Source organism: Haliaeetus albicilla, chromosome 24, assembly GCF_947461875.1.
Source record: "Haliaeetus albicilla chromosome 24, bHalAlb1.1, whole genome shotgun sequence".
NCBI lineage: Eukaryota > Metazoa > Chordata > Aves > Accipitriformes > Accipitridae > Haliaeetus > Haliaeetus albicilla.
The window spans coordinates 12,083,112-12,107,911 of NC_091506.1; the positions used below are offsets into that span (position 1 = coordinate 12,083,112).

General features: G+C 38.4%; 3 protein-coding genes across 3 annotated transcripts in view; 2 read left to right on the forward strand and 1 right to left on the reverse strand.

The window, feature by feature from the left end:
* The first annotated feature begins 8 nt into the window (after positions 1 to 8).
* On the forward strand, positions 9 to 10,355 carry CHCHD4 (coiled-coil-helix-coiled-coil-helix domain containing 4). The gene is made up of 3 exons (XM_069812140.1): positions 9 to 185; positions 2,297 to 2,395; positions 9,211 to 10,355. Exons 1-3 carry the CDS (start codon positions 164 to 166, stop codon positions 9,504 to 9,506), a joined length of 417 nt encoding a protein of 138 aa, XP_069668241.1. The 5' UTR covers positions 9 to 163; the 3' UTR covers positions 9,507 to 10,355.
* UROC1 (urocanate hydratase 1) overlaps positions 2,312 to 24,800 on the forward strand; it is a 123,442-nt gene continuing 100,953 nt past the window's right edge. The window contains exon 1 of the mRNA XM_069812137.1: positions 2,312 to 2,395. The gene's annotated coding sequence lies outside the window, so the exon portion shown is untranslated. The remainder of the gene's footprint in view (positions 2,396 to 24,800) is intronic.
* Positions 18,454 to 24,800, reverse strand: part of LOC104323999 (netrin-4) — a 61,168-nt gene continuing 54,821 nt past the window's right edge. Inside the window, exons 9-10 of the mRNA XM_069812138.1 lie at positions 23,952 to 24,122; positions 18,454 to 21,468 (exon numbers count right to left, since the gene is read on the reverse strand). Coding sequence (XP_069668239.1) covers positions 21,332 to 21,468; positions 23,952 to 24,122 — 308 coding nt within the window. The 3' untranslated portion in view covers positions 18,454 to 21,331. The remainder of the gene's footprint in view (positions 21,469 to 23,951; positions 24,123 to 24,800) is intronic.

The following is a 24,800-nucleotide window of genomic DNA, read 5'->3' on the forward strand; positions in this document are numbered from 1 at the left end:
CGGTCAGGGAAGGTGCTTCCGGAGGCGGGAGGTCATAGCGTGGAGCGGCGCGCCGCTGCCCGTTGCTGTGGCGGTGGTAGAGGAGGAGCGGAGCGGGCGGCGGGCCGCCGGCGGGGCTAAGTCTGCGCGCGCGCTGCGGGGGAAGGCACCGGACGGCTCCGCCATGTCCTACTGCCGGCAAGAAGGTGCGCCCGGGTGTCCTCCCCAATGTCACGCCGCCGGGACAGGCCGGGCGGGCTCGCCCTGAGGCGGCCGGGGGCCGGGGTGGGAGCGGCGCGGGGCGGCTGCCCGCTCACCTCAGCCCGTCAAGGGAGGCTGCAGCCTGAGGGGAGAAGAGGCGCGAAAGCCGCCCGCGGGCCGCGTGTGGTGGCGGGCGGGGGGGTTGCCTCGCCTCCCCTCCCCTCCCTTCCCTTCTCCGACCTTTCTCCTCACGGTAGGCGGGAAGCCGCGGCGGAGCGGTTGGCCGTGAGGCGGGAGAGGGCGCGGAGGGTCTCCGCGGCCGGCTGCGGCCTGGCGGGTCCCCACAGCCGCCTGGCTGTGGCGGCGCCCCGGGGCGAGGCGGTGTGCGGGACGCGCGTCCAGGCAGCAGGTAGCTGCGGGCGTGGTGAGAAAAGTGCCGCCCTGCAGCTGGTTGTTGAAACATCGCCGCGAAACGGCCGGAGCTCCGCGTGTGTGCACCTCGGGGCTCTAATTTTAGCTCGCCAGGCTTTGCTGTGGAGCGGCTGAGGCGTGCGGGCGTGCTCCCTGTCGCGGCGCGGAATGGTACCCTCCCGAAGGGGTTAAATTTCTACCAGCCTTAGCTTAAGTGGCCAGAGGTTTGGTGGGTTGTTTTTTTTTACCTTTTTAAGGAAAACACAGTAGATGGACAGAGTGGGTAGAGCGCGAGCTTTATGTTTCTGTATCCGTCCGAGGTAGAGGTATTGTGTTGTACGGCTTGTGGTATTTAGGAGGCTTGACCACTTGATATCTGGGGGATATATTCCCCCCTGCCGTTTAAGTAATGTAAAGTGACTAAATGTAAGGTTTCAAACTGGAAAAAAGCCATTCTTTCATTCTAAATGCCATTTTGAAGTTACAAACTTTGTCACACTGAATGCTGGTTATAAACTGTGGTGAGGTAGTCATAACCTATGGACCTCTTTGCTTTATGTTTTTAATTTATTGGTTTTAGCAAGCATCTTGGATCTTTGCAAGATCTATAAGTTGTCTTATGGCATCCCACAAAATTATAGTGGTGGGTTAGAGTTCATATGTTTCTAGTTCCTTTTATATGAGAAATGGCTGGACATTCTACATTGTAAAGTTTGCTGGAGTACAATGCAGAGTGGACAGAAAACTGTTTCCCTTTTGAAAAGAATTTAAACTTATCTGTTTTTTAGACATGTTTAAATGCTTATTGGTTACTGAGCAAAATAAAGGAAGTTACTGAACATCTGCTGGTTGAGGTCATGTTGAGGGGCAAGAACATACTAATTTCTAATATGCCAAGTCACTGTAGTGGCCTTTATGAATTCGGAAAATGAAAGGAAGTTCTTGGGAACTTACCATTTTTTTTTCCCACTCAATGAAGTTGTATGTTCAGAAGAGTTTCAGCTGGCTGTTCTTTCCTGCTTGTGTCTGCCTCAGATTACAGAGTTGTTAGAAAGCTCTACTCTGCTTTCTAGTCAAGCCTGCCCCCCATCCCACTACAGAACTTCTTTGTTAAATCAAGAGTGGCACAAGAGCAGGAAGTACACTGTGTTGCCTTTCTATGCTTGGTAATGTTCACAGCACCTTTCAGTATAGTTGGTTCTACACCACTAAGGTGCTTTTCAGTATTTAATTCAGATAATTATTGTAAAATATTACACTAGTCTTTAATGAAGAGTACTGTTCATTAATAAGTATCCTGTTGAACACTTTACTGTAATTTAGTATGGTTTTTCTTTCGCTCTTCCTTTTTTTGTTGAACCCCTTCATCTGGGTTAGTCCTGATAACAGAGTAGTTTGAGCTTGTTTGGAAACAGCCTTTTAACTTCACAGTTCAATGAACTGTACTGTGATCTGCAGCCATTACAGTATGTTGCTGTGAAAATTGGAACTTTAGAAGAATAGAATTTCAGTTATGTATGTGTTCCTCTGAACCAACAACTGTTGTAATTGAAGGTGATTGGTAAGTACAACAGAATTCATTCACTGTTAATATTAATGCATCGTGTTGAATATCTCATTACCTTGTGGTGTTCAGCAGCTTTGTAAATGACTCCTCCTGTCTCACCTTTCTCTGAACTTTTGCTTGTTGTTTCCTATATGGTAGGAAAAGACAGAATTATATTTGCGACCAAGGAGGACCATGAGACACCAAGCAGTGCTGAGCTGGTTGCAGATGACCCAGATGACCCTTATGAAGAACAAGGTCAGTAGTAAGCAGAACAGAAGTAAGGAGTGATACATCACGTGTATCATATTCTAAGAAAATTAAAAAGCAAGAACAACAGAAAACAAACCTCGTATGAAGTAGAAACAAATTATTCATTTACTTTTGAAGACTGACAGCAGCTGGTTATTAAGTAGATAAACACCCAAACTCTTAGCAGTTTTAACTTCCAAATTAGGTCATCACAAATGACATGCTTTCATTGCAGTGGGTTTTTTTCCTACACTTTTAATGATCTTTCAAAATGGCCTGTTGAAATACATCAGTTGATGGCTTATAGTTTTGGTTAGTAGCCAGAGATAGCCAGAAAAAGCTTTTCCTTCCTTTCTTTTATTAACAAAGTTAGAGCTTACCCAGTGAAAACTATGGTTGTTTTTTCACTGTTTTAAATGACAAAGTGCAATTTTCAGAGAAGCTGAAGTGAGTTACATATGACTGTTATGGATGTGAGTTGCTCACCTGCCTGTATGCAGTTGAAATTGCCTAACATGGTGATCTCTGAATATCCGATTTAATATAAATTATACCTGACTAATCCTGTACTATACTAGTGGCAATATAATCAATAACTAGTAGTAGTATCTTTCAATGGCACATTACATGTAAGTTCAAATTACTCAGTTTTCAACTGTAACCATTTTCCCTTGAAAAGATGTAAGTTAGTTTTCAGTGAAGATGACAGTTCTTACATGAAGTAGATCTAACCTGCAAATGGAGATTTAAGAGAACAGAATATTTCTGAGACCAAGACTTGTAATATTCTGATTGCACAGAGCATATTTTGGGTTGTTTCTAATGAGTAGATGAAATATCTTCCTATCATGATGATTAAATAAATTTTGCCCATGAACATGGTTCATGGTTGTCATGAACATCTGTGAATTTGGGTTAATTTTTTTACTAATTGCCTTTATGCTTTCAGGTCTTTCAGCCTCTTCACTTAGTGTGAAGCGATCTCATTGCTTTCAACTCAGCTGAGATTGAAGTAAATCTTTTACTTGAAATTTTGTTAGGAAGTAAGTTATGCAAGTGGCTTTGTGACCTTTAGAGGGCAGTATTTAAGCACAGTTTAGACACTGGAGCACACAGGGTTGCTTTGTTAGCTGATGTATGTAGTTTAATTTGAACCGTATCTTCCTATGTCATTAAAATAACTTTTCATACACAGATTTGTGTTTAAATGATTTTGCATTTAGCTGCCTTTCTTGGCTTCATTACAACTGTATGTAGTCAGTACCTATAGCTAAAAGTTTTGCTTGTCAGCAGTGATGAGTCCGTTCAGTTTTATAATGGCCCAAACGAGAACAATGAGAGAATTCCAATTTCAGAAAGGTGTTTAAAAGCTGCAGTTTAGTATCTGTCAGGAATTCTTCTACCTTGTATTTTCAGATAGGTTGTTTCACTGGCTAAGGCCCAATACCCAAACTGTCTGTTTAGTGGAAACAGTCTGTGCTTTGGGATTTGTCATCATCTTCACAATGTGAATGGTGCTTCAGCCCCTAAAGATTTCAAATACAGACCCCTACAGGCAATAAAATCTACGTGGCACTAATATCTGTTACTGTCTTGACCAGGATGGAAGATGGAACCTACGGATGATTCATGTAAGCTAGTTCATCCTTAGGTGGAAAACAGTGTCTGTGGAGAGCTCATTTTTAAGACTATTTGCTCAGTATGCTACGTGGAAGTGAAACAAAATTAGAGTTTCTTAACTCCTGTCTCAAGCAAATTTAAAATCCATTATTAGTCTGTTAAGTGAAGAGTTAACAGCCTCTAATGATCAGATAGTGGAATTAAGTTCCCCATTCCTTTTCTGTGTCCTGTGGCTTTCTGTTTTGTCTGAAAAACTGGAAACTGTTTGCAAAATAAAGCAAAGAAAGATACTTTTCCTAGATATCGCATCTGGAGAACATACCAACCCTTGGAGATTTTATCATTCACTGAACTGTTAGGTCACCTTGTGTGGTGTAAAGCTAAACAAAGTGGCTTGCTGTTTAGCTAAGTAAATTCATGTATGCAGTCTGTATTGTTGTTACATGTGGTTGTTTAAAGTTCACCTATCTTCCCCCTTATAATCATTCATGGTCTTTGATAATTAAATATTCTGTTAGTAAAAGGTGTCTATCTAGCAACAGCATGTGGATGCATGTTGGTTCTATAACTAAGCATCTATTTTTGACACCAGCTTTTAAGAGGAAAGTGAAGAGTGCCCATCTCAGATCTAGCATAATAGACAGACATACTAGAGAGTATTAGAATGTGAACATAGAAAACAATTCTCTTGGTACCTCTAAAGAGGGGATTCTCGTCCTTTTGTCTCATGACCCACTCCTCCACCCAAATTACTCTTTTTCTGGTTGTACATACACCACAAATATATATTCTTGTGCCATGTATTTGGGTAATAAACTAGTCAAAATTAAGAGCCACTTCCTCCTTGTTTAAAAGCCATATTCATTGATTCCTCTTATGTGTATTTTGCTAGATATGGAAAGGCCATGGTGAGGAGAGGTGGTGGGGGTTTTTTTTTCCCTAGCAATCCTGTATTTACAGCATGTTAGATCACTTGTTCCCTAAACTATGGAGCAGGGAAGAAAACAGAGAAAGCCAGAAGCTTGTTATGTCAGGGGCACCTTACAGTGAAAATACGTGTCTGTGTGATTCAAAATGAGAGACTGTAACTTTGTTTAAATACAGTTAATAAGTTTGGGTTGGCTTTTGTTTTTTTGTGGTTTGTTTGGGGTTTTTTTCTTAGTGTGTGGTAAGTTACTGCCATGTTTTAAGGGTTCTCTGAAAATTTCTCACTTGAATGATCTCGGGCTACAGCGCATCAGATCAAAACAGAAACAATTGACATATCACAGAATGTAGCTGCATCTAATGGGAGTGAAATTTGTGGGCAGGAAGGACATATGGACAAAATGTTTTGAAATATGTTGAAGTGCAGAAGCTCTGGCTCATGTGGTTTTTATTTAAAAGAAAATTAGAAAGGGCTTTGCTGTACATAGGGTAACATGCAGCCTTTTCTAATTTAGCTTCTACTTTGAATAGAAGACTTGGTTTCCAGTGTTCAACTTCTGTGGCGTAATTAACTATAATGACTCTTTTCATCTTTTCTGCTGTGCTATACACAGAACAGTCATATCTGGGAAAGAATAGATTTATTATATAGATATACCATAATCTGTATTGTTTTCTAATACAGCTGAAACTTTTATTTGAGGTTTTGTTTTTTTTGTAGGGGCCTTTTTCATATTTAAGATAAACAAGTAGTTTGGTGTTTTTGGATAGTTCTTATTTTGCTTCAGGCATTAACAGACATTAGTCTTTGAGTAGTCTACGTTAGTCAGTAGATCACTCAGGAAAACTTGTGCTGTTTCCTTTGGGTGAAAATAAAGTTGTATAGTATTCTTTTTTTATTTCTATCAGTTATAAGATTTTGGTAGGCAAAATGTTAATGGCTCACTTTAAGCCAAACACATTGAAAGAAATGAAGCTGTGTGAAATGGGAAGGCAGAAAAAACAGGGTAAGTTCAAGCTAGCATTTCATATTACAGCATATCTCAAAGTTCACTGTACGTGCCTTTTAACAGCTGTGGCTGATGGAAGCAAATTAAGAATTCATTTGCAGCAGTTTTGAAATAGTATTCTCACTCTAAAGCTTATTTCTGGTCTTATGTGTTGCAGATGGAAGCATTTAAATGTGAAAGATCTCTAGTTTTCATTGAGATCTTTGCTCCCATCAGAATAATTTCTTATTTTATTAGACTTATATGAAGAAGGCACTGGTGAGTTTTATGCATGAAAAGTAATTTTTATTAGCATTACAGCTGTGATTAAGAGAGTTGGCTACAAGTGCTTATGGAATTGCACCTCAAACATGGGTTGTTGCTGTCCTCTCCCTTCTCTGTTTTTCCAGACTGTTCCTGTCATCTTATTTTAGCCACAGTTTTGAAATGGTTTCCACAGAGCACTGATGAAGCAAAAACCCTAATTCTTTTAAGAAAGAACTTGATGACTGATCAGATGTACTGGACTGTTTTTATGACTGAGGATGTCCCTCTCAATCCTGCTTCCTATGTGTCTGTCATCTTACATTGTGAATCATTGGCAGATAAACTTGTTTTTGGAATGTTTGTCGTATATCAGGGAAGAAACTTTTCTCAGAACAGTGGGACTTCATTACAGCAAGTACAAACACAAGCGTTGACATAAATGCAGATGGGCCTGCCTTCATCCATGATACTAACAGATCCCATGAGCTAAGAGAGGTTAGGCTGTGTGATGTTAGCAGTTAATTGCTAACACAAGCCTTGATCTGCTATGACGAAAACAGGGTTGTTTTTTCTTCCCCAAGCACAGGCTCAAGTAGATTATGACCCACTGGATCAGTGAGGTTCAGGCTGCATTTGCAAGAAGCTTTAATTCAATTTTAATTAAAATTGGTAATCCTGTCTATTGCAGACTTGTGATTCAGGGAGATTGAGGGATGAAATCTGTTTCCATTTTAATTGTGTTCTGAGCTAGCTGATACACTTAGTCATTGAAGTGTGCATTCTGCTGTAATTATCAGTGAGGAAATGCTTGCCTTATCTGTATTTTTGTTTTGTTTTTTTAAAGCATGGTTTCTGTGCATGTAACATCTGAAACTGATGCTATTTCAGTGATCAAACAGTTGCAAATCAATGCTTATGTGATATACAAGAATGTATTGTCTATGGGCTAACTCTTACATTGTTGTTAAAATTTCCATGCTTACGAGGCAGTTCTGGTTCTAAAAGGAACAATTTATTTTAAAATAATTATTTTACAAGTAATTTTATTGCTGTGGTATCTTCAGGAACATTTCAAAACTCTTCATGTATTTTTTCTTTCTGAAGTGTTAGAAAAATGACTGTTTAAAATCAATGGTTGATGTTAGTGAGGAGGAACATAGGACTTCAAAATCTAGTTTATAAAGCAAGCCTTATTTCTTCTACACTGTACAATCAACATCTTTCTGCTTTGTCATCCTGGGCAATAAGGAATCTGGCACCAGCCATCCATTTCCTTGTCTCAGAAGTTCTGCTTTTCTTCCAGGCAGCTAGAGATGCCTTGATGTGCTGTACTGGGTATAACTTCTCAGTACAGGGATTATTACAGATATTTTACAAAACTATCTTGCTGAATAAAGCATGATCTATGAAAAATGACAGTCAGTATTAGTGTAGTGGACTAAATCATGCTAAGGAGGCTGTTACTTTCTGTAATGAAAAGACTGATCAACACAGGGATTTGACTGACTCAGTGTAATTTTCTGCCAAACTGCATTGACTGAATTAGAGCACATCATTGATGAATTGCAAATCAGAGTAAAATTTTCCATTCATTCCTTTTAATATAGCAATAAATATGATTGAGGTGCTTTTGCTGTACTAGAACACAAGATTCATGATATTGTGGCCTAGTGTCCAAGAGGTTGCTAGTGGGAGTGAGACGTATGTCTGGAGCTTCATGATGCCACAGGACAAAGAAAATAAGTAGGCTTATTGAATTTTGTGGGAGTATTTCAGGTAACGTCAAGTTACATCAGGCCCTAAATATAATTTCACGTTTGGATCAGAATCAATGCAACTTTATTCTCTGACAATGGTATTTTCATACCTGCCTCTGAAGGGGAAGTACTTAAACTTCAGGTTTATGCACATGTTGTTAGCTTCTGCAGAAACTCAACCTGGAGATTAAGTTAGGGAAGACTACTAGAGAGGAGGAGAGCAAACTGTTAAAGTGGAGAAGAAACCAGCTTGGGTCACAGCACAGTATTTCTCTTGTTCTTTGTAGATGAACATAACTACATGTATGTTTGTGCAAAGTAGAGAAAGGGAATGGAGATGTATTGCTTTAAAGCAATATATTAGAGGCTCTAGGAGCCCACACAACCAAGTCCATTCTATTACATTTCTACACCTGACTGTTTAAAAGGTTTTCTAAAACTTGCAGAGGAAATGAGTTCTCTGGCTTGATCCTTGAACTTCATTGTGCAAGTCAGTTGATGTCTCAAAGAATACGTGCCCATTTAAATCTTCACCTTGCTATTCGATCACTGTATTATTTCTGTGATGACTTTAAATGTTCCAGAGCAGAAATTTACAGCTGTTCAGTTTAGTCTAAAATGAGACCCAGCTCACTTTCAGTTGTGATCTAAAGTGCAGTTTGGTTTCTGGGAACCAGACAGGCTGGCATGCTCTCACTATTCCTTGTGTTCTGTGGCATGTGACTTAATCTGTGTCTTACAATTAAACTGATTTTTGTTTTTTGTAATTCTGGTTTTCCAGTTCAAATTTTAAGATGAAAGTTGTGGATTAGTATTCCAGAGTTCATTTTAAAAAAGGAAGAAAAATGCATCTGTCCAACTTGAATTCTAGTCTTAATACTGGAATTAAATTCTTATGACTTATATGACATGATTTTAAGGCTTGCTTGTTCCCCTGACAGAGTTTAGCAAGTGGATTGACTTGACTTAGATCTGTTTTGCAGTTTCCTTAGAATATTCTCAGTGGTCTGTAGTACAGGGAGAATGACTTATTTCAGTTATGGGTATAGAACTAACCTCACTTGTGCCCAATAAAGGATCATACAGATCAGAGATAGAAACAGACTGGCCAGAAAGTGAAAGGTATTTAGCACCCTTGAAGCTACAGAACTAACATGGCATTGTTAATACTTCAACTTACACCTGCAGCCTAGCAGCTTTCACTGAATGAAATCAATTTTTGGAAGGAGCGCTTAACTTTTCTTCTCTCTTGTTTGTTCAGGATTGATATTGCCCAATGGAGATATCAATTGGAATTGCCCATGTCTGGGTGGAATGGCTAGTGGTCCCTGTGGGGAACAGTTCAAGTCAGCCTTTTCTTGTTTCCACTATAGCACAGAAGAAATAAAGGGGTCAGACTGTGTGGACCAATTCCGTGCCATGCAGGAATGCATGCAAAAATACCCCGATCTTTACCCTCAAGAGGATGAAAATGAAGAAAAAGAGAAGTCAAGCAAAGATTTGGAAGCTACTCCTATGGAGGCTTCTGCTGCCAAAGAGGAGAAGGGATCTAGCTAATGAAGATGTAAGGAGGCTGTTGTCTCCATTTCTCATTTTCAGAGGCATGGACTTTTGCAGTATGTCTGTCTCTCAAGTTGTCAAGAAATGTTTCACCATTGTTCTATACACTGTATGATAGTAAATAATTTATTGCCAAAGGAGAAATCTCAGTGCTACAGCCTTGCAAATAAATACTGCAAAAAGAGCGAGTATGTGTGTACTGTGTAATGTGCTATCAGACACAGTTAATATGTTAACAGCTGTTTTTTACCCTCAAGTTCTCCTTGAGTTTTGACTTGAATAACATGTTTAAATATATAGCTTTCAACTAAAATTCCAGTAGCACACCAGGTCTGTCTTCATTTCAGTATGGTCTGATCAATAGCTGCTCTTTTTCAATGTATTCTGTTCTCTTAATAGAAATTGCATTTAATGATTGTTTTTCCTTAAAGATTTTTTTTGCCAGAGTGATACAGAACACTGAAAATGGCCTAAATCTAGAATTTGTAAAATAATTTCAAATGGTCTTACTGGATTATGGTTACATTTTACTACTGGCATCAGGTAAAGACTGCCAGAAAAATGTTGAAATGCGCATCTCCTTTGATTTCATTTACTTATTGTGATGGCTTTTGCATTTTTAAAAATGATGTGTTGTACAACCATAGATAAAGATGAATGGAAAGAATGTTGGTCACTGGCTTTATTTTTGCTCTGAAACTACGGGGTTTGGGTTCCTTTAGTACCTGCTCCTGTTGCTCTTGTAAAATACTTTGAGAATACAATGAAAACATTACCTGGTGTAATGATCTCCAAACAGATACTGTGACTTAAGTGCATATTAAAAAGCAAATACTTTTTACCTTCTTTGAACAAGCTCCTGTGTCTTTGTGGTGTGTTTTTTGTTAACACTGCTTGCATTTGAAATAACTCTTCTGTGTTGTAAGCAGACTTTGAATCACTTTGTAGGTTGTGAAGATCAGTTGCTCCAGTTTATCAGATTTTTATTCTCGTCCCATTCATTTCTCCCCAGCCCCAGGCAAGAAGGCATAAAAAATGTAAAGCATTTTCCGTAGCTATAGTAGACTGAATCATGAACCAGCACTACAGAGGACCTGAACAGCTATTAAAATATTTGAGAATTACTTTAGAGGTGCAAGTAATTTCATAGTAATTCACTATAGTTTAATACCTGTGGATAAGGGAATGCTGCATTGTTTTTCTTTCCTAGCAAAATGTAGGTTGTGAGAACTGTATTACAAAACAAATTGCACCTGTGGCTTCAGTAACTGTTCATTGCAGGGTTGGTGGTTTTTTTGGTGGTTTGGTTTTTGGTTTGGTTTTTTTTCCACTCTCCTTATGTGTTGGTTAACTTAACCAAAACATAAGAAGTTGTAGTGGCAATAGTGCAGCCCGGTAAATCTAGTAATATTTAAACACTTACCTGTCTCTGTAGGCAGCAGTCTTAAGTGCTCAGCAGCATTGCTTCCATATAATGTTTTGGTATCTTGTTTGCATAAGTTATTTCAGTGTTAGTGATGATGCTTCTGAATGTTTGAGGGGAATTTCTGTTAAATTTTACAGTGTGTTTGAGCTGTTTCTATTTCAGTACAGCTGTTGGATCCTCAAAAAAAATTGTAGGCAATTAAGTGGCTGACAACTGCTCAGTTCTGAGGGCATGGATAGCAGGTACTCTCAGCATCTCTTTGCTTTTAAAAGATACAAGTGTGACAGAGCTTCTCAGTGTGACTCTTTCAGGTGTGGGAAGACAAATGCCAAGTTAACCTGAGTAAATGGGCACAAAAGCAGCAGTGATAAACCTTGGCACTTAGGCAATTGGGCCATGAAAATGAAATCTTAGGCAATCAGATAAACACTGGGCACCAAATTAAAAAAAAAAAGCAACACATGCTTCCAAGCTTTTGGTTGTTCAAATGGAAATCCAATGCATTAATTTGTGAAGAAGCAAAAGCCATTTGTGAAGGGGTGCTCTGTTCTAAGAACGGTTTGCCTCCTATTTTTTTCTGCTGTGCTTTTCTTTCCCACGTTGCCTGAATGCTGTACAGGTTTTGGATTTATCCTCTGTAACAGTATTTATAGCATCTGTGTACAAAACAAAATGCAGAATCCTGGTCCTACAGTAGCTAGGGACCTGAACCTAATACTGACAGAGGGAACTTGCAGCATGTAATCTAACATATTTGAAGGCGTGTGTAGGATGGAGTTGCGTCTTTCTGACTCTGCTGTGGCTTGGTAACCTGTTGTGTTAGATCCAGTACAAATGTGGAATACGTGTAATGGCCTTACCTCAGAAACTGAAAACCACCATGTAATGTGTTTGAGGTGTTTTGAGAAAGGAAGTCGTAGCTCTAATCCTTGTCTTTATGGAAATCATCAGTTTCTTTTCCTCCTGTCCTTGTCAAATTAGAAACTAGCATAACTGTCATCACCTCATTTGCATTCTGGATAATCCCTTAAAAGTGGAAGTGATGTAACTTGGACTAAAACAAAAAAAATCAAGTCTCTCTCATTCTCCTTACCTACTACCCCTGCCCCCCATTCTGTGAGTGCCAGCCTGTGGGGTTTTTGGGGGGTTTGGGTTCTTTTTTTACCATTAAAAACTTAAAATAGTAATAAAGATTTGCTTGACAAGGAACTAGGGCTATATGTTGAGACACTGAGTCCAGTCCTTCCTGTTTTCTGGTTTAGTTTTAGAGTACGTTTTCTGCCATGGAGTTTGTATTTTGCTACGTTAAGTAAAATGCAGTCAGACTGACTTCTGGATTTTAAGTTCATGACAACTATGTAGTATAGCTTTCAGTTCAGTGAAAGATGAGGAATTAGAAGGTAGATCAACAGTAAATGCATACTGTCACTTCCTTGGACCCCTGAAAGTAAAGAAGGGGAAGCTATTTAGTGTGGACTGCAGCTGATTTTGATGATGTAATTTTAGGGTCAAGTTGTCTTTCTTGACCATTATATATCCCTTGAAAGTATTACTGAATTTACATGGAGATTTCTTTTCCATCTCTATTAGTAGACTTGTTTTAAATTCTAGATGAATGGGGAAAAATAAATTGTCTGGAATTTCTTTTCTTGCTATGTAAACTAATGCAGTTACATCATCTATACATATCTATACATATAACTCCTTGCTTTTATTATGTTTCCCAGCATTGCTTTGTTTACATGATTTTTCTCTTATAGTTGCATGCTTCCATTTTAAATCTAAAATCAATCAGCAGTTATTTTAGTATATAATAAAGATGATAAAATGATCCTTGGCAATATATGGCAAGCTTGTGAAATAAGCAGATAAGTTGCATTTTTATTGTCTGGATACAAAACTTAGAGCTGCATATAGTTGTCTCATTCTAATGTTTCTTATTTTCTGCATAAATAATGTCTTGATTCTCTATCTGCCATCACTAAGCTATTGGTTCTTGCGGGGGGACTAGTAGTTTCAAATGTTTTTGAGAAATCACTTGCATGGAGTAACTTTGTAATGATTTTATGTATGGTGTATCAGGTGCTTTTGTATGTCAAGTCAAAAGTAGTAATTGATGGGGAGAGGGAGAGCTTTCATTATGAAATAATTGTTCTTTATTTAATTCTATGTCTCTTAGTTGATCTCTGTCCTATAAAAACTGATGTGCTGAGTGTGATTAAATAATTAGAGTTTAGCTAACAAAGCATGGAGCGCTTCTAGATGTAATAGAATATGTTTTTAATACAAATTACTTAGCCCAAACCGTTATGGGCAGATATGATCCCAGCTGGATTTTATCAGTTTAGTTTTTAGAGTAAAAAGAGGTTCTTTTAATTGTATTAGTCCTACAGACTTTTATCATTGCTCCTAAAATACTGCCTTGTACAATATTACTATGTAATACTTCCATTTTCCAGTTTTAATCATTCCTCTTCAGTTGTTGCATACCCTTGTAATTTTGCAGTTAATGCAGCAGTGAAACAAGCCATAGTTTTGAAGACTGGGTTGGACTGTTATCAAGTGGCTGGAACCCCTGCATGATGCAGGCCACAAATTCATATATAACTTGTGATAACTTGCTTGTTAGGCTGGGGTTGTTCCTGCAATCAACTTAAGGTTGCCTATAAAACTTGTCTCTTACAGGTGATTGTTTAACATAAAATATAGTTAACTACTGAAAAGTGGTTAAATTTAGATCAAATTGCATTTTCAGAATGTGTTTAAAAGTTGACTCAATTTTTTCTGCTTTTCTCTGCAGTACAGCCTGCCTGCATTTCAAAGACCTAACTAACTGGTGTTCAGTAACTTTCCTAGAGATATGACCTTGCTTCAGATTTGATAATGACCTCTCCCCTCGCCCGGACAGGAATGATGTATGTCTAGAAGGGAGATGTTTATCTTGCAGTTTTTTCTAAGGATCATTGGATCTGGGGATCTGGCAGGGCAGTGTTGGAAATAAGATCTATATCCTATGCAGTTCTTACTGAGAATGTCCTTGTTAAACCTTCCAGTGATGTCTCCTGTTCATGTAAGGCACTTATCTGATCACACGTCAATGAATCTCTTTGAGCAAAGTTGTTACCTAAATAGGTAGAGCCTACTTTCTTATTCCTAGGGAAGGAAAAAAGGATATTATATGCTTCTTAGACTCTTGTTTTACTTCTCATTAAAATTCTAGCAGTGTTAGTGTGGGACAGTGTAGAGAAGCTACCAGCAGTTTGTCATTTATTCTTAATCAGCTCTATTCATTGGATGTGACTTAATTTTGTTGAACAGCACCAGCCTGTCTGCAGTTGTTTTTCAACTGCTTTTAACCCCTCTGGAGCTGTTTTGTTAGTGATACTGAGAACTTGAGAGAAGACTCACCCAACAGAGTAAGAGTGGAGAAGTGCAGCAATGATTATGATATCAATGTTATAATTCTTTCCCACTAATGCAAGATAGTACCTAATAAGGTTCATGGATCAGTGTGAAGTTATTTAAAATGTCAAACTAGGTAATTTGGTGGTGAATTCATAGCTAGAGCATGAGGTTTGCAAGACCTGAAACATTAAGATGTTAGGTTGGGGTTTTTTAGCATTCTTCATTGTAGGCTAGTTCTGACTGCATTAGGGTAAGATGACTAGAATTCTAGTTCAAGACTTACAGATCTGTAGCTGAGCATGGAAGAAGCAGCAGCTTATCTCCCTCTCAAATATTGATGTACCTTGATACTATGAAGGCCAAGAAATAGGTCAAAGACTGCTAAAATACTGAAATATTAGTAAATGCAATGCATAACTGTTTCTACTAAGACATCCTGAGCAGTTCAGATTGCTGCTATTAACATGTTAATAGCATTAGTAAAAGCCCACAATGGGCTTTGCACCCATCACTACCAGAAGCACAAGGGTTTATGATTAAAGTACACTGTGCATTCATCCAGTGGTTCAAGGTGCAACAGTCTTTTCATGCATTTAGATCTACTGGAAGTAGCCCTGTACAACACACTGAAATGCTTGGAATATTGCTTAATTTTCTGCCATTTGCTAATTTAATTGAAATTATTAAATATTTTGTCCTGCTTGCGGAGAGTGCAGTGTTTGCTGCTTGATATACAAAAAAAGCTTTTTTATAATTCAAGGAAGATAAACTTGAGGTAGCAAGTTTCACCCAGTGGTGTCAGGAGTAGAATGTATGGCCATGCCTGCCTAATGTAGGGCTGTGATTTTTCTCCTGTCTGTTACTGACTTTACTTTCTTCAAGAATCCTTGGACTTTTCCTTTATTTCTTCTTTTTTGTGTGTGTGTTTCCTCCAGTGAATTCCATGTTCTTAGCATAAAATATTGTCAGCAGCCAGAGCCTGAATGGAGCGGCAATCTCTAAAACAAGGAGAGATGTTTTTGCTGTTGGTGTTTTTGGTTTGGCTTGGTTTGGTTTGTGTTCTTTAACAAATAGCTTATTACAAATTGGTATTGATATATCTGTGAGCAGACAGCACATGAAGGCCCTGTTATAGCCAAAACAAAGAGCACAGGAAGATTTGTAGTGACTGCACATTGCAGATTAACCCAGATGCCGCAGCAATGATGTGAAGGGTAAGCGGACATAGGATTTGTTGTACCAGATCTGATGACAGGTCTGGTTGATTTGTTTGTTTCCGAATGTGACAGTTCCTTATGTCTCCTAAGAAGGCGAAAGCATCCCCTCATAATGCACTTGTTCCCTTCATAGTGTGCTATATGGGAGAGGGGTGTTTCATTTCTACATCTGTGGTTTCTGACCTTTTTCTTACTGTTACAAGAGTGTTGCTGCCTCCACCCTGTTCCTTTTGTTTTGTATTTTGTCCCCTTCTCATACACCCCCAAATACTAGTATTGCTTCCTTTTTCCCTACAGCCAGTCACATTTCTCCTTACAGGTAGTGGCTCTGTTCCCTTACCTGGCCCAAGGGGCTGTTTCTTTTTTTTCCTTGCAACAAAGAATCTAAAGGAATGAACTAGGTTGGATCCAGCTGATTTCATCCAATTTGGCCCTGCATGGAACAAGCAAAGGTTGGCAGGCTTCGATAGTTGGATCCCATGCTTGTTAGCATTACATTTAGCATGTCTGTAAAGCTGCTGATTTAGAATTAGTCCAGTTGATAACCATTATGTTTCTATATTGGAAGTGTGTACAGATGTTATTAATGGGTGTTACCTGCACAGTTAATGATTGCAGTATCCTCAGTGCTTGTGATTTTTCTCATAAAGGCCATATTACAAATTAATTGGAGTTAATATTTTCAGAGCTAGACTCACAATTTTTCAAATGCAGAAGAGCTAAGGGCCTGAGGATCTAGGGTAGCAGAACTTGTACTGTACATTGTCCCATATTGGCCTACGTTACTTGTCATGAAAGCACTACACCTGACATAAAGCTACTATCTAGTACCAATATACAGGGACAGTTTCCTGGATCAAAATTCTCTTTTAAGACTCAGACCTGTGCATTTGAAAGTGGTACATCATAATGTTTCTCATCACTAAGCTGCAAGACAAAAGAACGATGGCAATATTTATCATGTCATTAATGTGTGAAGAATGAAGACTGGCTCTTGGAGGTACAGTTTTCTGAATAGAAGTACACATGTAAGGTAAGAACTTGTACAGGACCCCGAAGAGTAAGTGCAACTATAATGTAGAGTTGCAAGGGTAAGTCTCTGTAACACACTGGCTTGGAGACCAACACAAGCTGACTTCTATCTTAGTTCTGAGCACTTATAGGTATGGCATCTTCCATCTACCTGTCATGCATTTCTATTTTCATACCTTGCATCCCACAAATCAACTGTGTGTAAAGGAGCAGGTTTAGGACTTGTTAAGTATTTTTTTAGACCTTATTAGATCTCAAACCAGTAAAACTTCATGTATATATTATGGGAATTAAGCACCTGCAAGTACCCACATGTAAGATTTTGCAGGAGTGGGTTTTGATCAGTTATTGAATTAACATGCCATTTACATAAATTAACTGTACTCAGTTTGTGTTTCTAATCTGTACATGTCATACCAAATGTACTTTTTTTTTTGGTGAATTGCTCAGTAGAAAAATAGCATGTATCATGGTTGCCTTATTAGCTAAATGCTTTTCTCCATTTGCCTGACTGTGCTAACGCTATTGAAGCAAGAACCTGATGTTTGGAATGTTTGTGGTTTATTAACTTAAGAATTAATGTGCTTGTGGTTTGAGGATTGCATGGTTTAAAATGTTAAAAATAGATCCCAAACCTCACATCAATATAAGTGTCTGAGTATTTTTAATTGAAGTTTTAGTACAAAAAAAGGAAGTGCTACAACAGATAACAACATGCTAACTTTTTGAAGTCTGGGGGACTTGAGGGAGCACATCATGTGAATTATATCAACTCAAAGACAGCTTACATTAAGCAGCATGGAAAAATTATGAGACGTGGTAAATGCTACAGAGAAAACTTACTCTTTATAGCAGTGAGCCACTCTTGGAAGAGCAGTGCACAAAAGTTGTGCATAGGTACATTTTCCTTCTTAGTTGATTGCCAAGAGCAGAAGCTGGAGAGCCATTTGTAGCAATACATCGGTACATTGGAGTTAGGGCTTAGCAATCACAATGGCCATTTAATGAACTACTTTGATGGTTTAAGGGTCCTCATTGCCAGAATGATCACGTATTCATGGATACACGTGCTGCACAGCTGTTACAGAGAGCTACTTTGACCTCCAGCAATCCTGAGTTTGCTGCTATCTGTTAAAAGTTATATGTGTATCTGCTTCAAACTATCACCTGCCCTATTATAAATTTCCCACAGCTTTCCAGGCTTCTTTTCTTGTGGGCGAGGCTTTTATTTCATCCTTATGCAGGATTTCCAAGTGGTACATCATTGCTACCGTTTGGTATGTGGTTGCTACTGCTTGTGAGACAACATGTCTGTTTGGGTGCTGCAGGGTTGTTCACATGGACATTTTAAAGACAGGTCCTGTTTTAGATGTACTAACACTGTCCAGTCACATTGGGCAAATGCATCCTTTTTTCTGTGTTAGTATTCTTTGTACTACTGTGCCACCTAAGACACCCAGTCACAGAGAGGATCACAAGGTATGTGATATTGTACACAGGCCTATAAAACAATTATTTTTTGTATACCGTACAAATATGGAATACCATACCTTCTATGTTAGTTCTTTTAATCTACTATGTATGACCTTGTTTGCTTGTTCTGAGGAATATGCAACAGCTTCTATTAGGAAGACAGCTGTCATCTTGCACTGTTTCATGCTGTCTTCATTTCAGGTACCAGTACACAAGAAAATAACTGTTCCTTTCCAAAGTCTCTTGGTGATCAATTTAAACTTCCTCATTTCGTCTTTAATCAACAGCTGTTGTAACTTAATCTATGCAGTTCATTTCTATTTAGATACTTATTTTCAGATGGGCTGCCTGGATTGTAGCACTGCAGAACAAAGAGATTGCACATGGTAGCTCTGTGTGAGTTGGAACTTTATTCTTTTATTTTTCTTCTCTGTGAACTCAGAGATACCTGTTTAGTAGAAGTAGTGATACCAATAAAAAGTCAACTTGCAGTGTTGACTCACACTAATGTGCTTTTATTTTTCACTTTCAAATTCCAGACTTATGGGATACCTGCTACTCTGTAGAGTAAAACCATTAAACACAAGCTAGTAGTTGGGACAAAATGTGCAATGTTTCTAACTAATGAAGGGAATGAAGTAGACTTAGCTATACAGGTACCAGCCAGTAAATTAGAGATTCAAAAAGAATGGGAAATTAGAAGGGAGAGAAGAAATCAGCTGAATATTTTGGGGTTCCCCCACTCCACTTGCTTTACACTTTTCTCTAAAGTGTGTGTATATATCACCTACTTTTGAGATACCTAAAATGTGTGATATATTGATGACTATCTTGTTTGCATACAACATTGTTTGCATTTGGTAGTCATTAATCACTGTATTATAGTAGGCCCCAAGAGAACACATCAGGGTATCAATATTCTTATTACAAATAGTATTTCTACCAGTAGTAGCTAGAAATGCTTGTAAATGACCATGTTAAAAAATAATTTTCATCTACAGAAAGGAACTATGCAGATGTTTACCCTCCCCACAAAAATCAACCATCTGGCTCAAAAAGTGGAATATGGGAGTTTGTTTTAATATGGTAGTGACAATAAACCAAAATGGAATATGAACATCATTAAATAAGATTGCCTGCAGGTAAAATGGCCTCTGTTGAAAAGCATGTTCCTTAGCTTAGTTCTAAACCTACACTTGATTTTTCATTTATTCTGAGAGGCCCTTTGAGAACAGACTGTAAATTCACGTACACATCTTTATTTTTAGTGATATTTGAAAGAGAACTAGTCAATCTTTTTGTTGTGAGACAATTTCTGGAGACATTAAAGAAAGCAGTTGCTATGCTCTTAATTTCTGTAAGCTGACATTTCAAATTAAGCCAAATTCCTTGGTTAAAAAGTGTTTTATTGCATTAATTAAATGGCTTGTTAGAGATGCCACGTTGTTGGATACCGCTTTAGGTAACAACAAATAAATAATGAAGTGAAAGAGGGAAAGCAATGGCAATGGAGGAGGGGAGACTTCCTGAAAAGGGGGGGAGGAAGAAATGTTTATGCGCTGTGGGGAAAAAAAGTGGGGCTTTTATTTTGAAAATACCTGCCTGTCATCCATTTCCAAATGAGCTGAGGATTTTTCTGCTATTCAACAATATGAAGTTAAAAGGAAAACAGCAACAAATGGAATGAAAGAAGCTGGTTTTTCAGGTTCCCCGTGATAAAGAGAACAAACTGATGGCCTAAGTTGTAGACTGGGACTTCCATCATTCTGCATTATTATTAGGTTTTTCTAGATACTCCATGTGCCAGTCACAGTGCTAAATGAAGACATCTCCTCTTTCCTGAGCGCATTAAAAAATTATAGACATGGAATAGAACTATGCAAAAGTAGCATGTGTGCATGTGTTTTTCTCTGTAACCCCCTGAAAGACTAGACTGACTCATTACAATTTCTGCTTTACTTGAAAAGGGAATGTGCTCCAACCAGCTTCATTTGATTGTGAGCCTTTAAACAGGGGACGCAGGTCTTAAACTACAACTTCCTGAAAATATTGTGTTAGGGAATGATTTAAATAGCTACCTCTTAATTACTATAGGGTAGGGTAAAATTGATTGAGAAAAAAACAGTTCTGTTCTGCAAAAGCATTCTACCTAGAGTGCAGATGTTTCCACTCCTATACTTATTGTGGAGAGAAAAATAATCCTCAGGCACAATGGGAAGGAAGCCTAACTTCAATATCTTAACCTGAAGTGTGACCAAGAGAAATAAAGCAGAATGAAAGCGCTAAGTGCAATCAAATGCCAGTGGTCTTGAGCACAGTTTGAATAGCCAGGTTACTCTCACAGGAGCTATAGCTACCTCATTTAATACACAGTCCAGCCAATCCATTTACCTCCTCCTGCTTCTGCCTTATAGCTTTTGTAGTGTTACAATCTCAACACTAGAGCAGCTGCTAGTTCCTCACATGTTTTGGCTCTTTCCTAGCCTTAAGGCTTTTCACTGGTAATCGCTGTGAAACCTTTGTGGTGTTACAGACTAATGTACTACAGCAAAGAGCAAAATGACCTTAAAGAGCAAGGGTTGGATTTGGAATCAAGTTTGAGTCAAGGTGGTTTCTGCAGCAGACCTCAGCACTAAGCATTGATGATAGCCATGTACATCTATAAAGGACCTTGTCCCAAGATAAGTCACATATTAGTTTGTTTCTGTTCAGCAATGGGATAATACTGCCTTCTAGAAAGCAACCTGTTATATTGGAATAATTGCAGTCTGATGTTAAATCAATCTGAGCTCTTTTAAATAAGTATTATTTGACATGCTTGTTTAGTATTATGCCACTTATAAAGCTGAAAGAAATTGCTGCCTGTTAGTGGTCACTTACAAAGAAAACTACACCCAAGTAATGAATGCATTATGTAAGCAGCTTATGGATATTAATATCAGGCTCTGACCTGAAGTATGGAAATGCTAGTCCATATCTTTAGTTTTGCCTTGTAAAATGATTCTCTGGGTGTGTGGAATCAGGCTCAAATTAAGAACTTTGTAACCTATGTATGATGCACTAGACAATTTTGTATGATAAGGCTGTGCATTTTTGAAAAAAGTAGTCATGTCCCAAGTTTCCTGTCTAAGCACGTGAAAGGAGAAAGGATGGTAAATCTGCTTTCTTCACTTCAGCTAGGAGAATGTTGAATGGAAATGCATGAACTAACAACACCTTTCACTGCAGTGTTACTAAAAGGCAAAGTTCAGCAACTTTCGAAGCAGAAATTATTTGCACCCAGTTCGAAGAATATCTGATACTTGTTTTCCCAAATGTGCTTTCCAGGGTTTCACCAGGCTGTTCATGTTCACAAGGAGTTTGTTGGACCTAGAGTCTTCCTGGCCTGCTATAAGATAGTCAGTACCTAGTTTTAAAAAAAAAAAAAAAAAAAAAAAGGGGGGGGGGGAAACTTCAGTCAGTAAATAGAAGAAAAAACCCAAATGTAGAATTTCTCTATTTCATAAGGATCTGGCATGTAGCATCTTAGCCAGCTTCATACAGTTTATGCACGTGCCATCTTATATGTATACATATTTTCATCTGCATATTGTTAGTGTTGACTCCTGGGCACACAGGTTCAATATGATCATGCTCAGGAATTAAAACTACAAATTGAGTTAGTTCCAGTGGCCATACCACTGGAATACAAATTTAACACCTCCATGTACAGATGACCAGGTTTGAGTCTGATCTGTTGCTGGGAAGCAACTGCTCATGCTTATAAAGAAAGGAGGGTAAAGGTGGGTGTAAAAGCCCCAAGAAGAGAGAAAAAGTAAGGTTTCCACCATGAGTCAGGGCATACTGTGATCTTGGGGAAGGGGTTCCATCAAGCAGTATGTTGAAATCTGCAGAACTACAGTGACTGGAACCTGTCCATAGCTTTAATTTATATTGAGGCAACGGCGTAACATCTGCATCTCTAGCATCTGAATGTCCTGTGATATTTTCCTTATACAAATATCTGTGTGGGGATCAGATGTACTCTCATTGTATTTAAGCAATATGTTTTATTCATGTCTGATTAAGGGCTCCCACAGTTTCACAGGGAGCACTGGTAAATAATTAATTATGCACAACTGTGCCACTGGAGTTTAAGTAAAGGGAAACACCTTATTCATTTGGACTACATTAAGCCAAAAAATTTATATGTGAATTCAAGAACTATCCCAAAAAAAGGAGCTCAGGGTCCATATTACACTTCAATGCAAATTCAGATGCAGTGTTCCACTTGATACAGATAATGGAAGACAAAATTTGTTTCTGAGACAGTACAGGTCATTTTGTCATAACAGGAAAAATTCATACCAAGTTTAATTTGACACAGCCTTTCCTAAAACAGCTGTCTCCTGTATGTGGCTAATTTCAACTGAGAACTTGTCTTAAAGGTTAGATTAAACCTTACATTTTAAGTGAAGCATAAGGAATTCCTTTCACTCAGTGGATATGTTTCTAATGTACTCAGAGGAAAAAAAACAGGGTAATTTTTCTATCAGGTGCTGCTTTTAGAATTATGACAAGTCACCATTTTCTGTGGTGAACGGTTGCATAATGATTGCCGGCATATACTACCGGTCACCCTGATGACAGCTAAAGTCTTTGTCTTATTGGGATTTGATCCCAGGACATGGTCCCAAAGACTCGAAACTTCCAGTGATATGAAGAAAAGCTGCGAGCAATCAAGATCTGTCAGATTTAGACACCTAGCATCTACTTGGGCACTTAGGGACATGGTTTAGTGGTAGACTTGGCAGGGTTAGGTTTACAGCTGGACTTGATCTTAAAGGTCTTTTCCAACTTAAATGATTCTATGATTCTACTTGAAAAAATAGAGTCCAGGCTCAAATTTGCAGGATTCTGAGATTTACCTACAGTTTTTAGCTGTTGTTCAAGTAAACATACTTCTCTCTGTGGTCCACTAATTTGTATTGCAGGAGAGGCAGCAGTAGGGAAGGCTGAATTGAGGAATGTATCTGCACAGCCACTGATAACATTACTCAGCACTAGTATGGGGAGCTTTGCAGTCTACAGTGTGATGTTTCTGCCTGCAGCAGAGCTGGGGAGAAAGTTGATGCTTTGCACTACCCTACTTCACTGCTGCAGGGAGATTCCCATAATTAAAAGTGAAGAAACATCAATCATTCTGATAGAATGTGATTAGTGAGCAAACCTAGAGACCTATCCTAAACTGGTTATAAAAAGAGGGGCTTTATTTACTTAAAAAATGATTTTTCTAATTGTTAAAGATTTTCATGTCTGTCTTGGTTTGAAATTAAATTCATTTGGTTTTATGTTCTCCACCCATGAATGGTTTCCAATATGCTGCAGGTTGTCAGCTTTAGGCTTTGATAGAACAAACCATTGAATGCACTAGAATTTACAGTAGAAGGAAGAAGGAAGACTTACTTTTCATTATTTGAAAACATTACAAAGGCATAGAAGAAGTTAAGTTCCCTCCACTTTCCAAAATTTTCATAATAATGTCTAGTTTTTTCAAAAAGAAGTAAAGCATGATGTGAGAAAAAACTCTTTGGAGATAAAAATACAGGGATTTTTTTTTTTCTCACACACACTCTTCTAGTCATAAATATTCTGGAAGATCAAATAAAGTCACTGAAAGTAAAACATTTCCAGAAGGTTTGGGCTTTTTGGTAAAACTTTGTTCTCTGATAAGAAAATGCCTTTTTACTGCAGCCGTGTAGTGACTCCCTCATTGGTGTGGATGAATCAAAGGACTCTAGCCCAGAAAGACTGGTGGGAAGTGTTGAGTAGCCATAGCTAATGTTCATAATGAATTGTCACCACTGTTTACAGAGGAAGGAGAATACCTGGTAAGCATTTTATCCTTACCAGGATTGAGAATGGGACATGTACATCCCCTGTTGGTCCAGGATTCTGGGTAAATGCTTCTGTTGCTCCGAGCAATTTTCACTTTGCCTGATTTCAGGACCTTCTTCACTTTCACAACAACCTCCGCGTGGGTCCCTTTGTCATGAGCTGACAGGATTCTTGCTTTTATCACTGCCAGAAAACATATCAAGATAGAGACCAACAATGAATTTCTAAATGAATTTTGGTTTATGCTGCTAAAATGTAGAATTATAACACCTTGAAAGAAGACATGAAAAAATACTGCAGTTGTACAGAAAGTGTATTCCCATGCTTGTCCACTTCAGTCATGGTTCTTCTAAATAAATATGGGGAAGAAAAACTAGATTTTTTTTCTATAGAAGTAGTTAACTGATCCTTTCACCATGTTATTTAGCAGCTACTTTTTAATGGGCTGATGTCAAATGGTTGGAAATCATAGGAAAGCACTTGAATGTATACATAGGAAAGGTGGAAAAAAACAGATCAGTAGCTAATAGTCTGATTTTAAGTGCACTGATACTAGGCTTTATATTTTGCAGTTTGAAAACTTGTGCTGGCCTCTCAAAAATTTTGTCCTGTGGGAAGGGACTGCCTGCTCTACAGGAAGGAACTCAGGAAGTTTCCCATCAGATTGCAGGCATATCACATGGCTAAAATTCCATGATTGCACAATAAACCAGAAAAAGCATTTTTGTTTTGTGGCCCAACATCTGGTTGCCATGATAAATTTCTGTTCCTTTAATTTAATAGGATCCCATAACTTTTTGGCAGGGTAGTCTCATCTAGATCAGCCCTACAAGCCTGCTTTGTTGGGTCATGACACAAGCA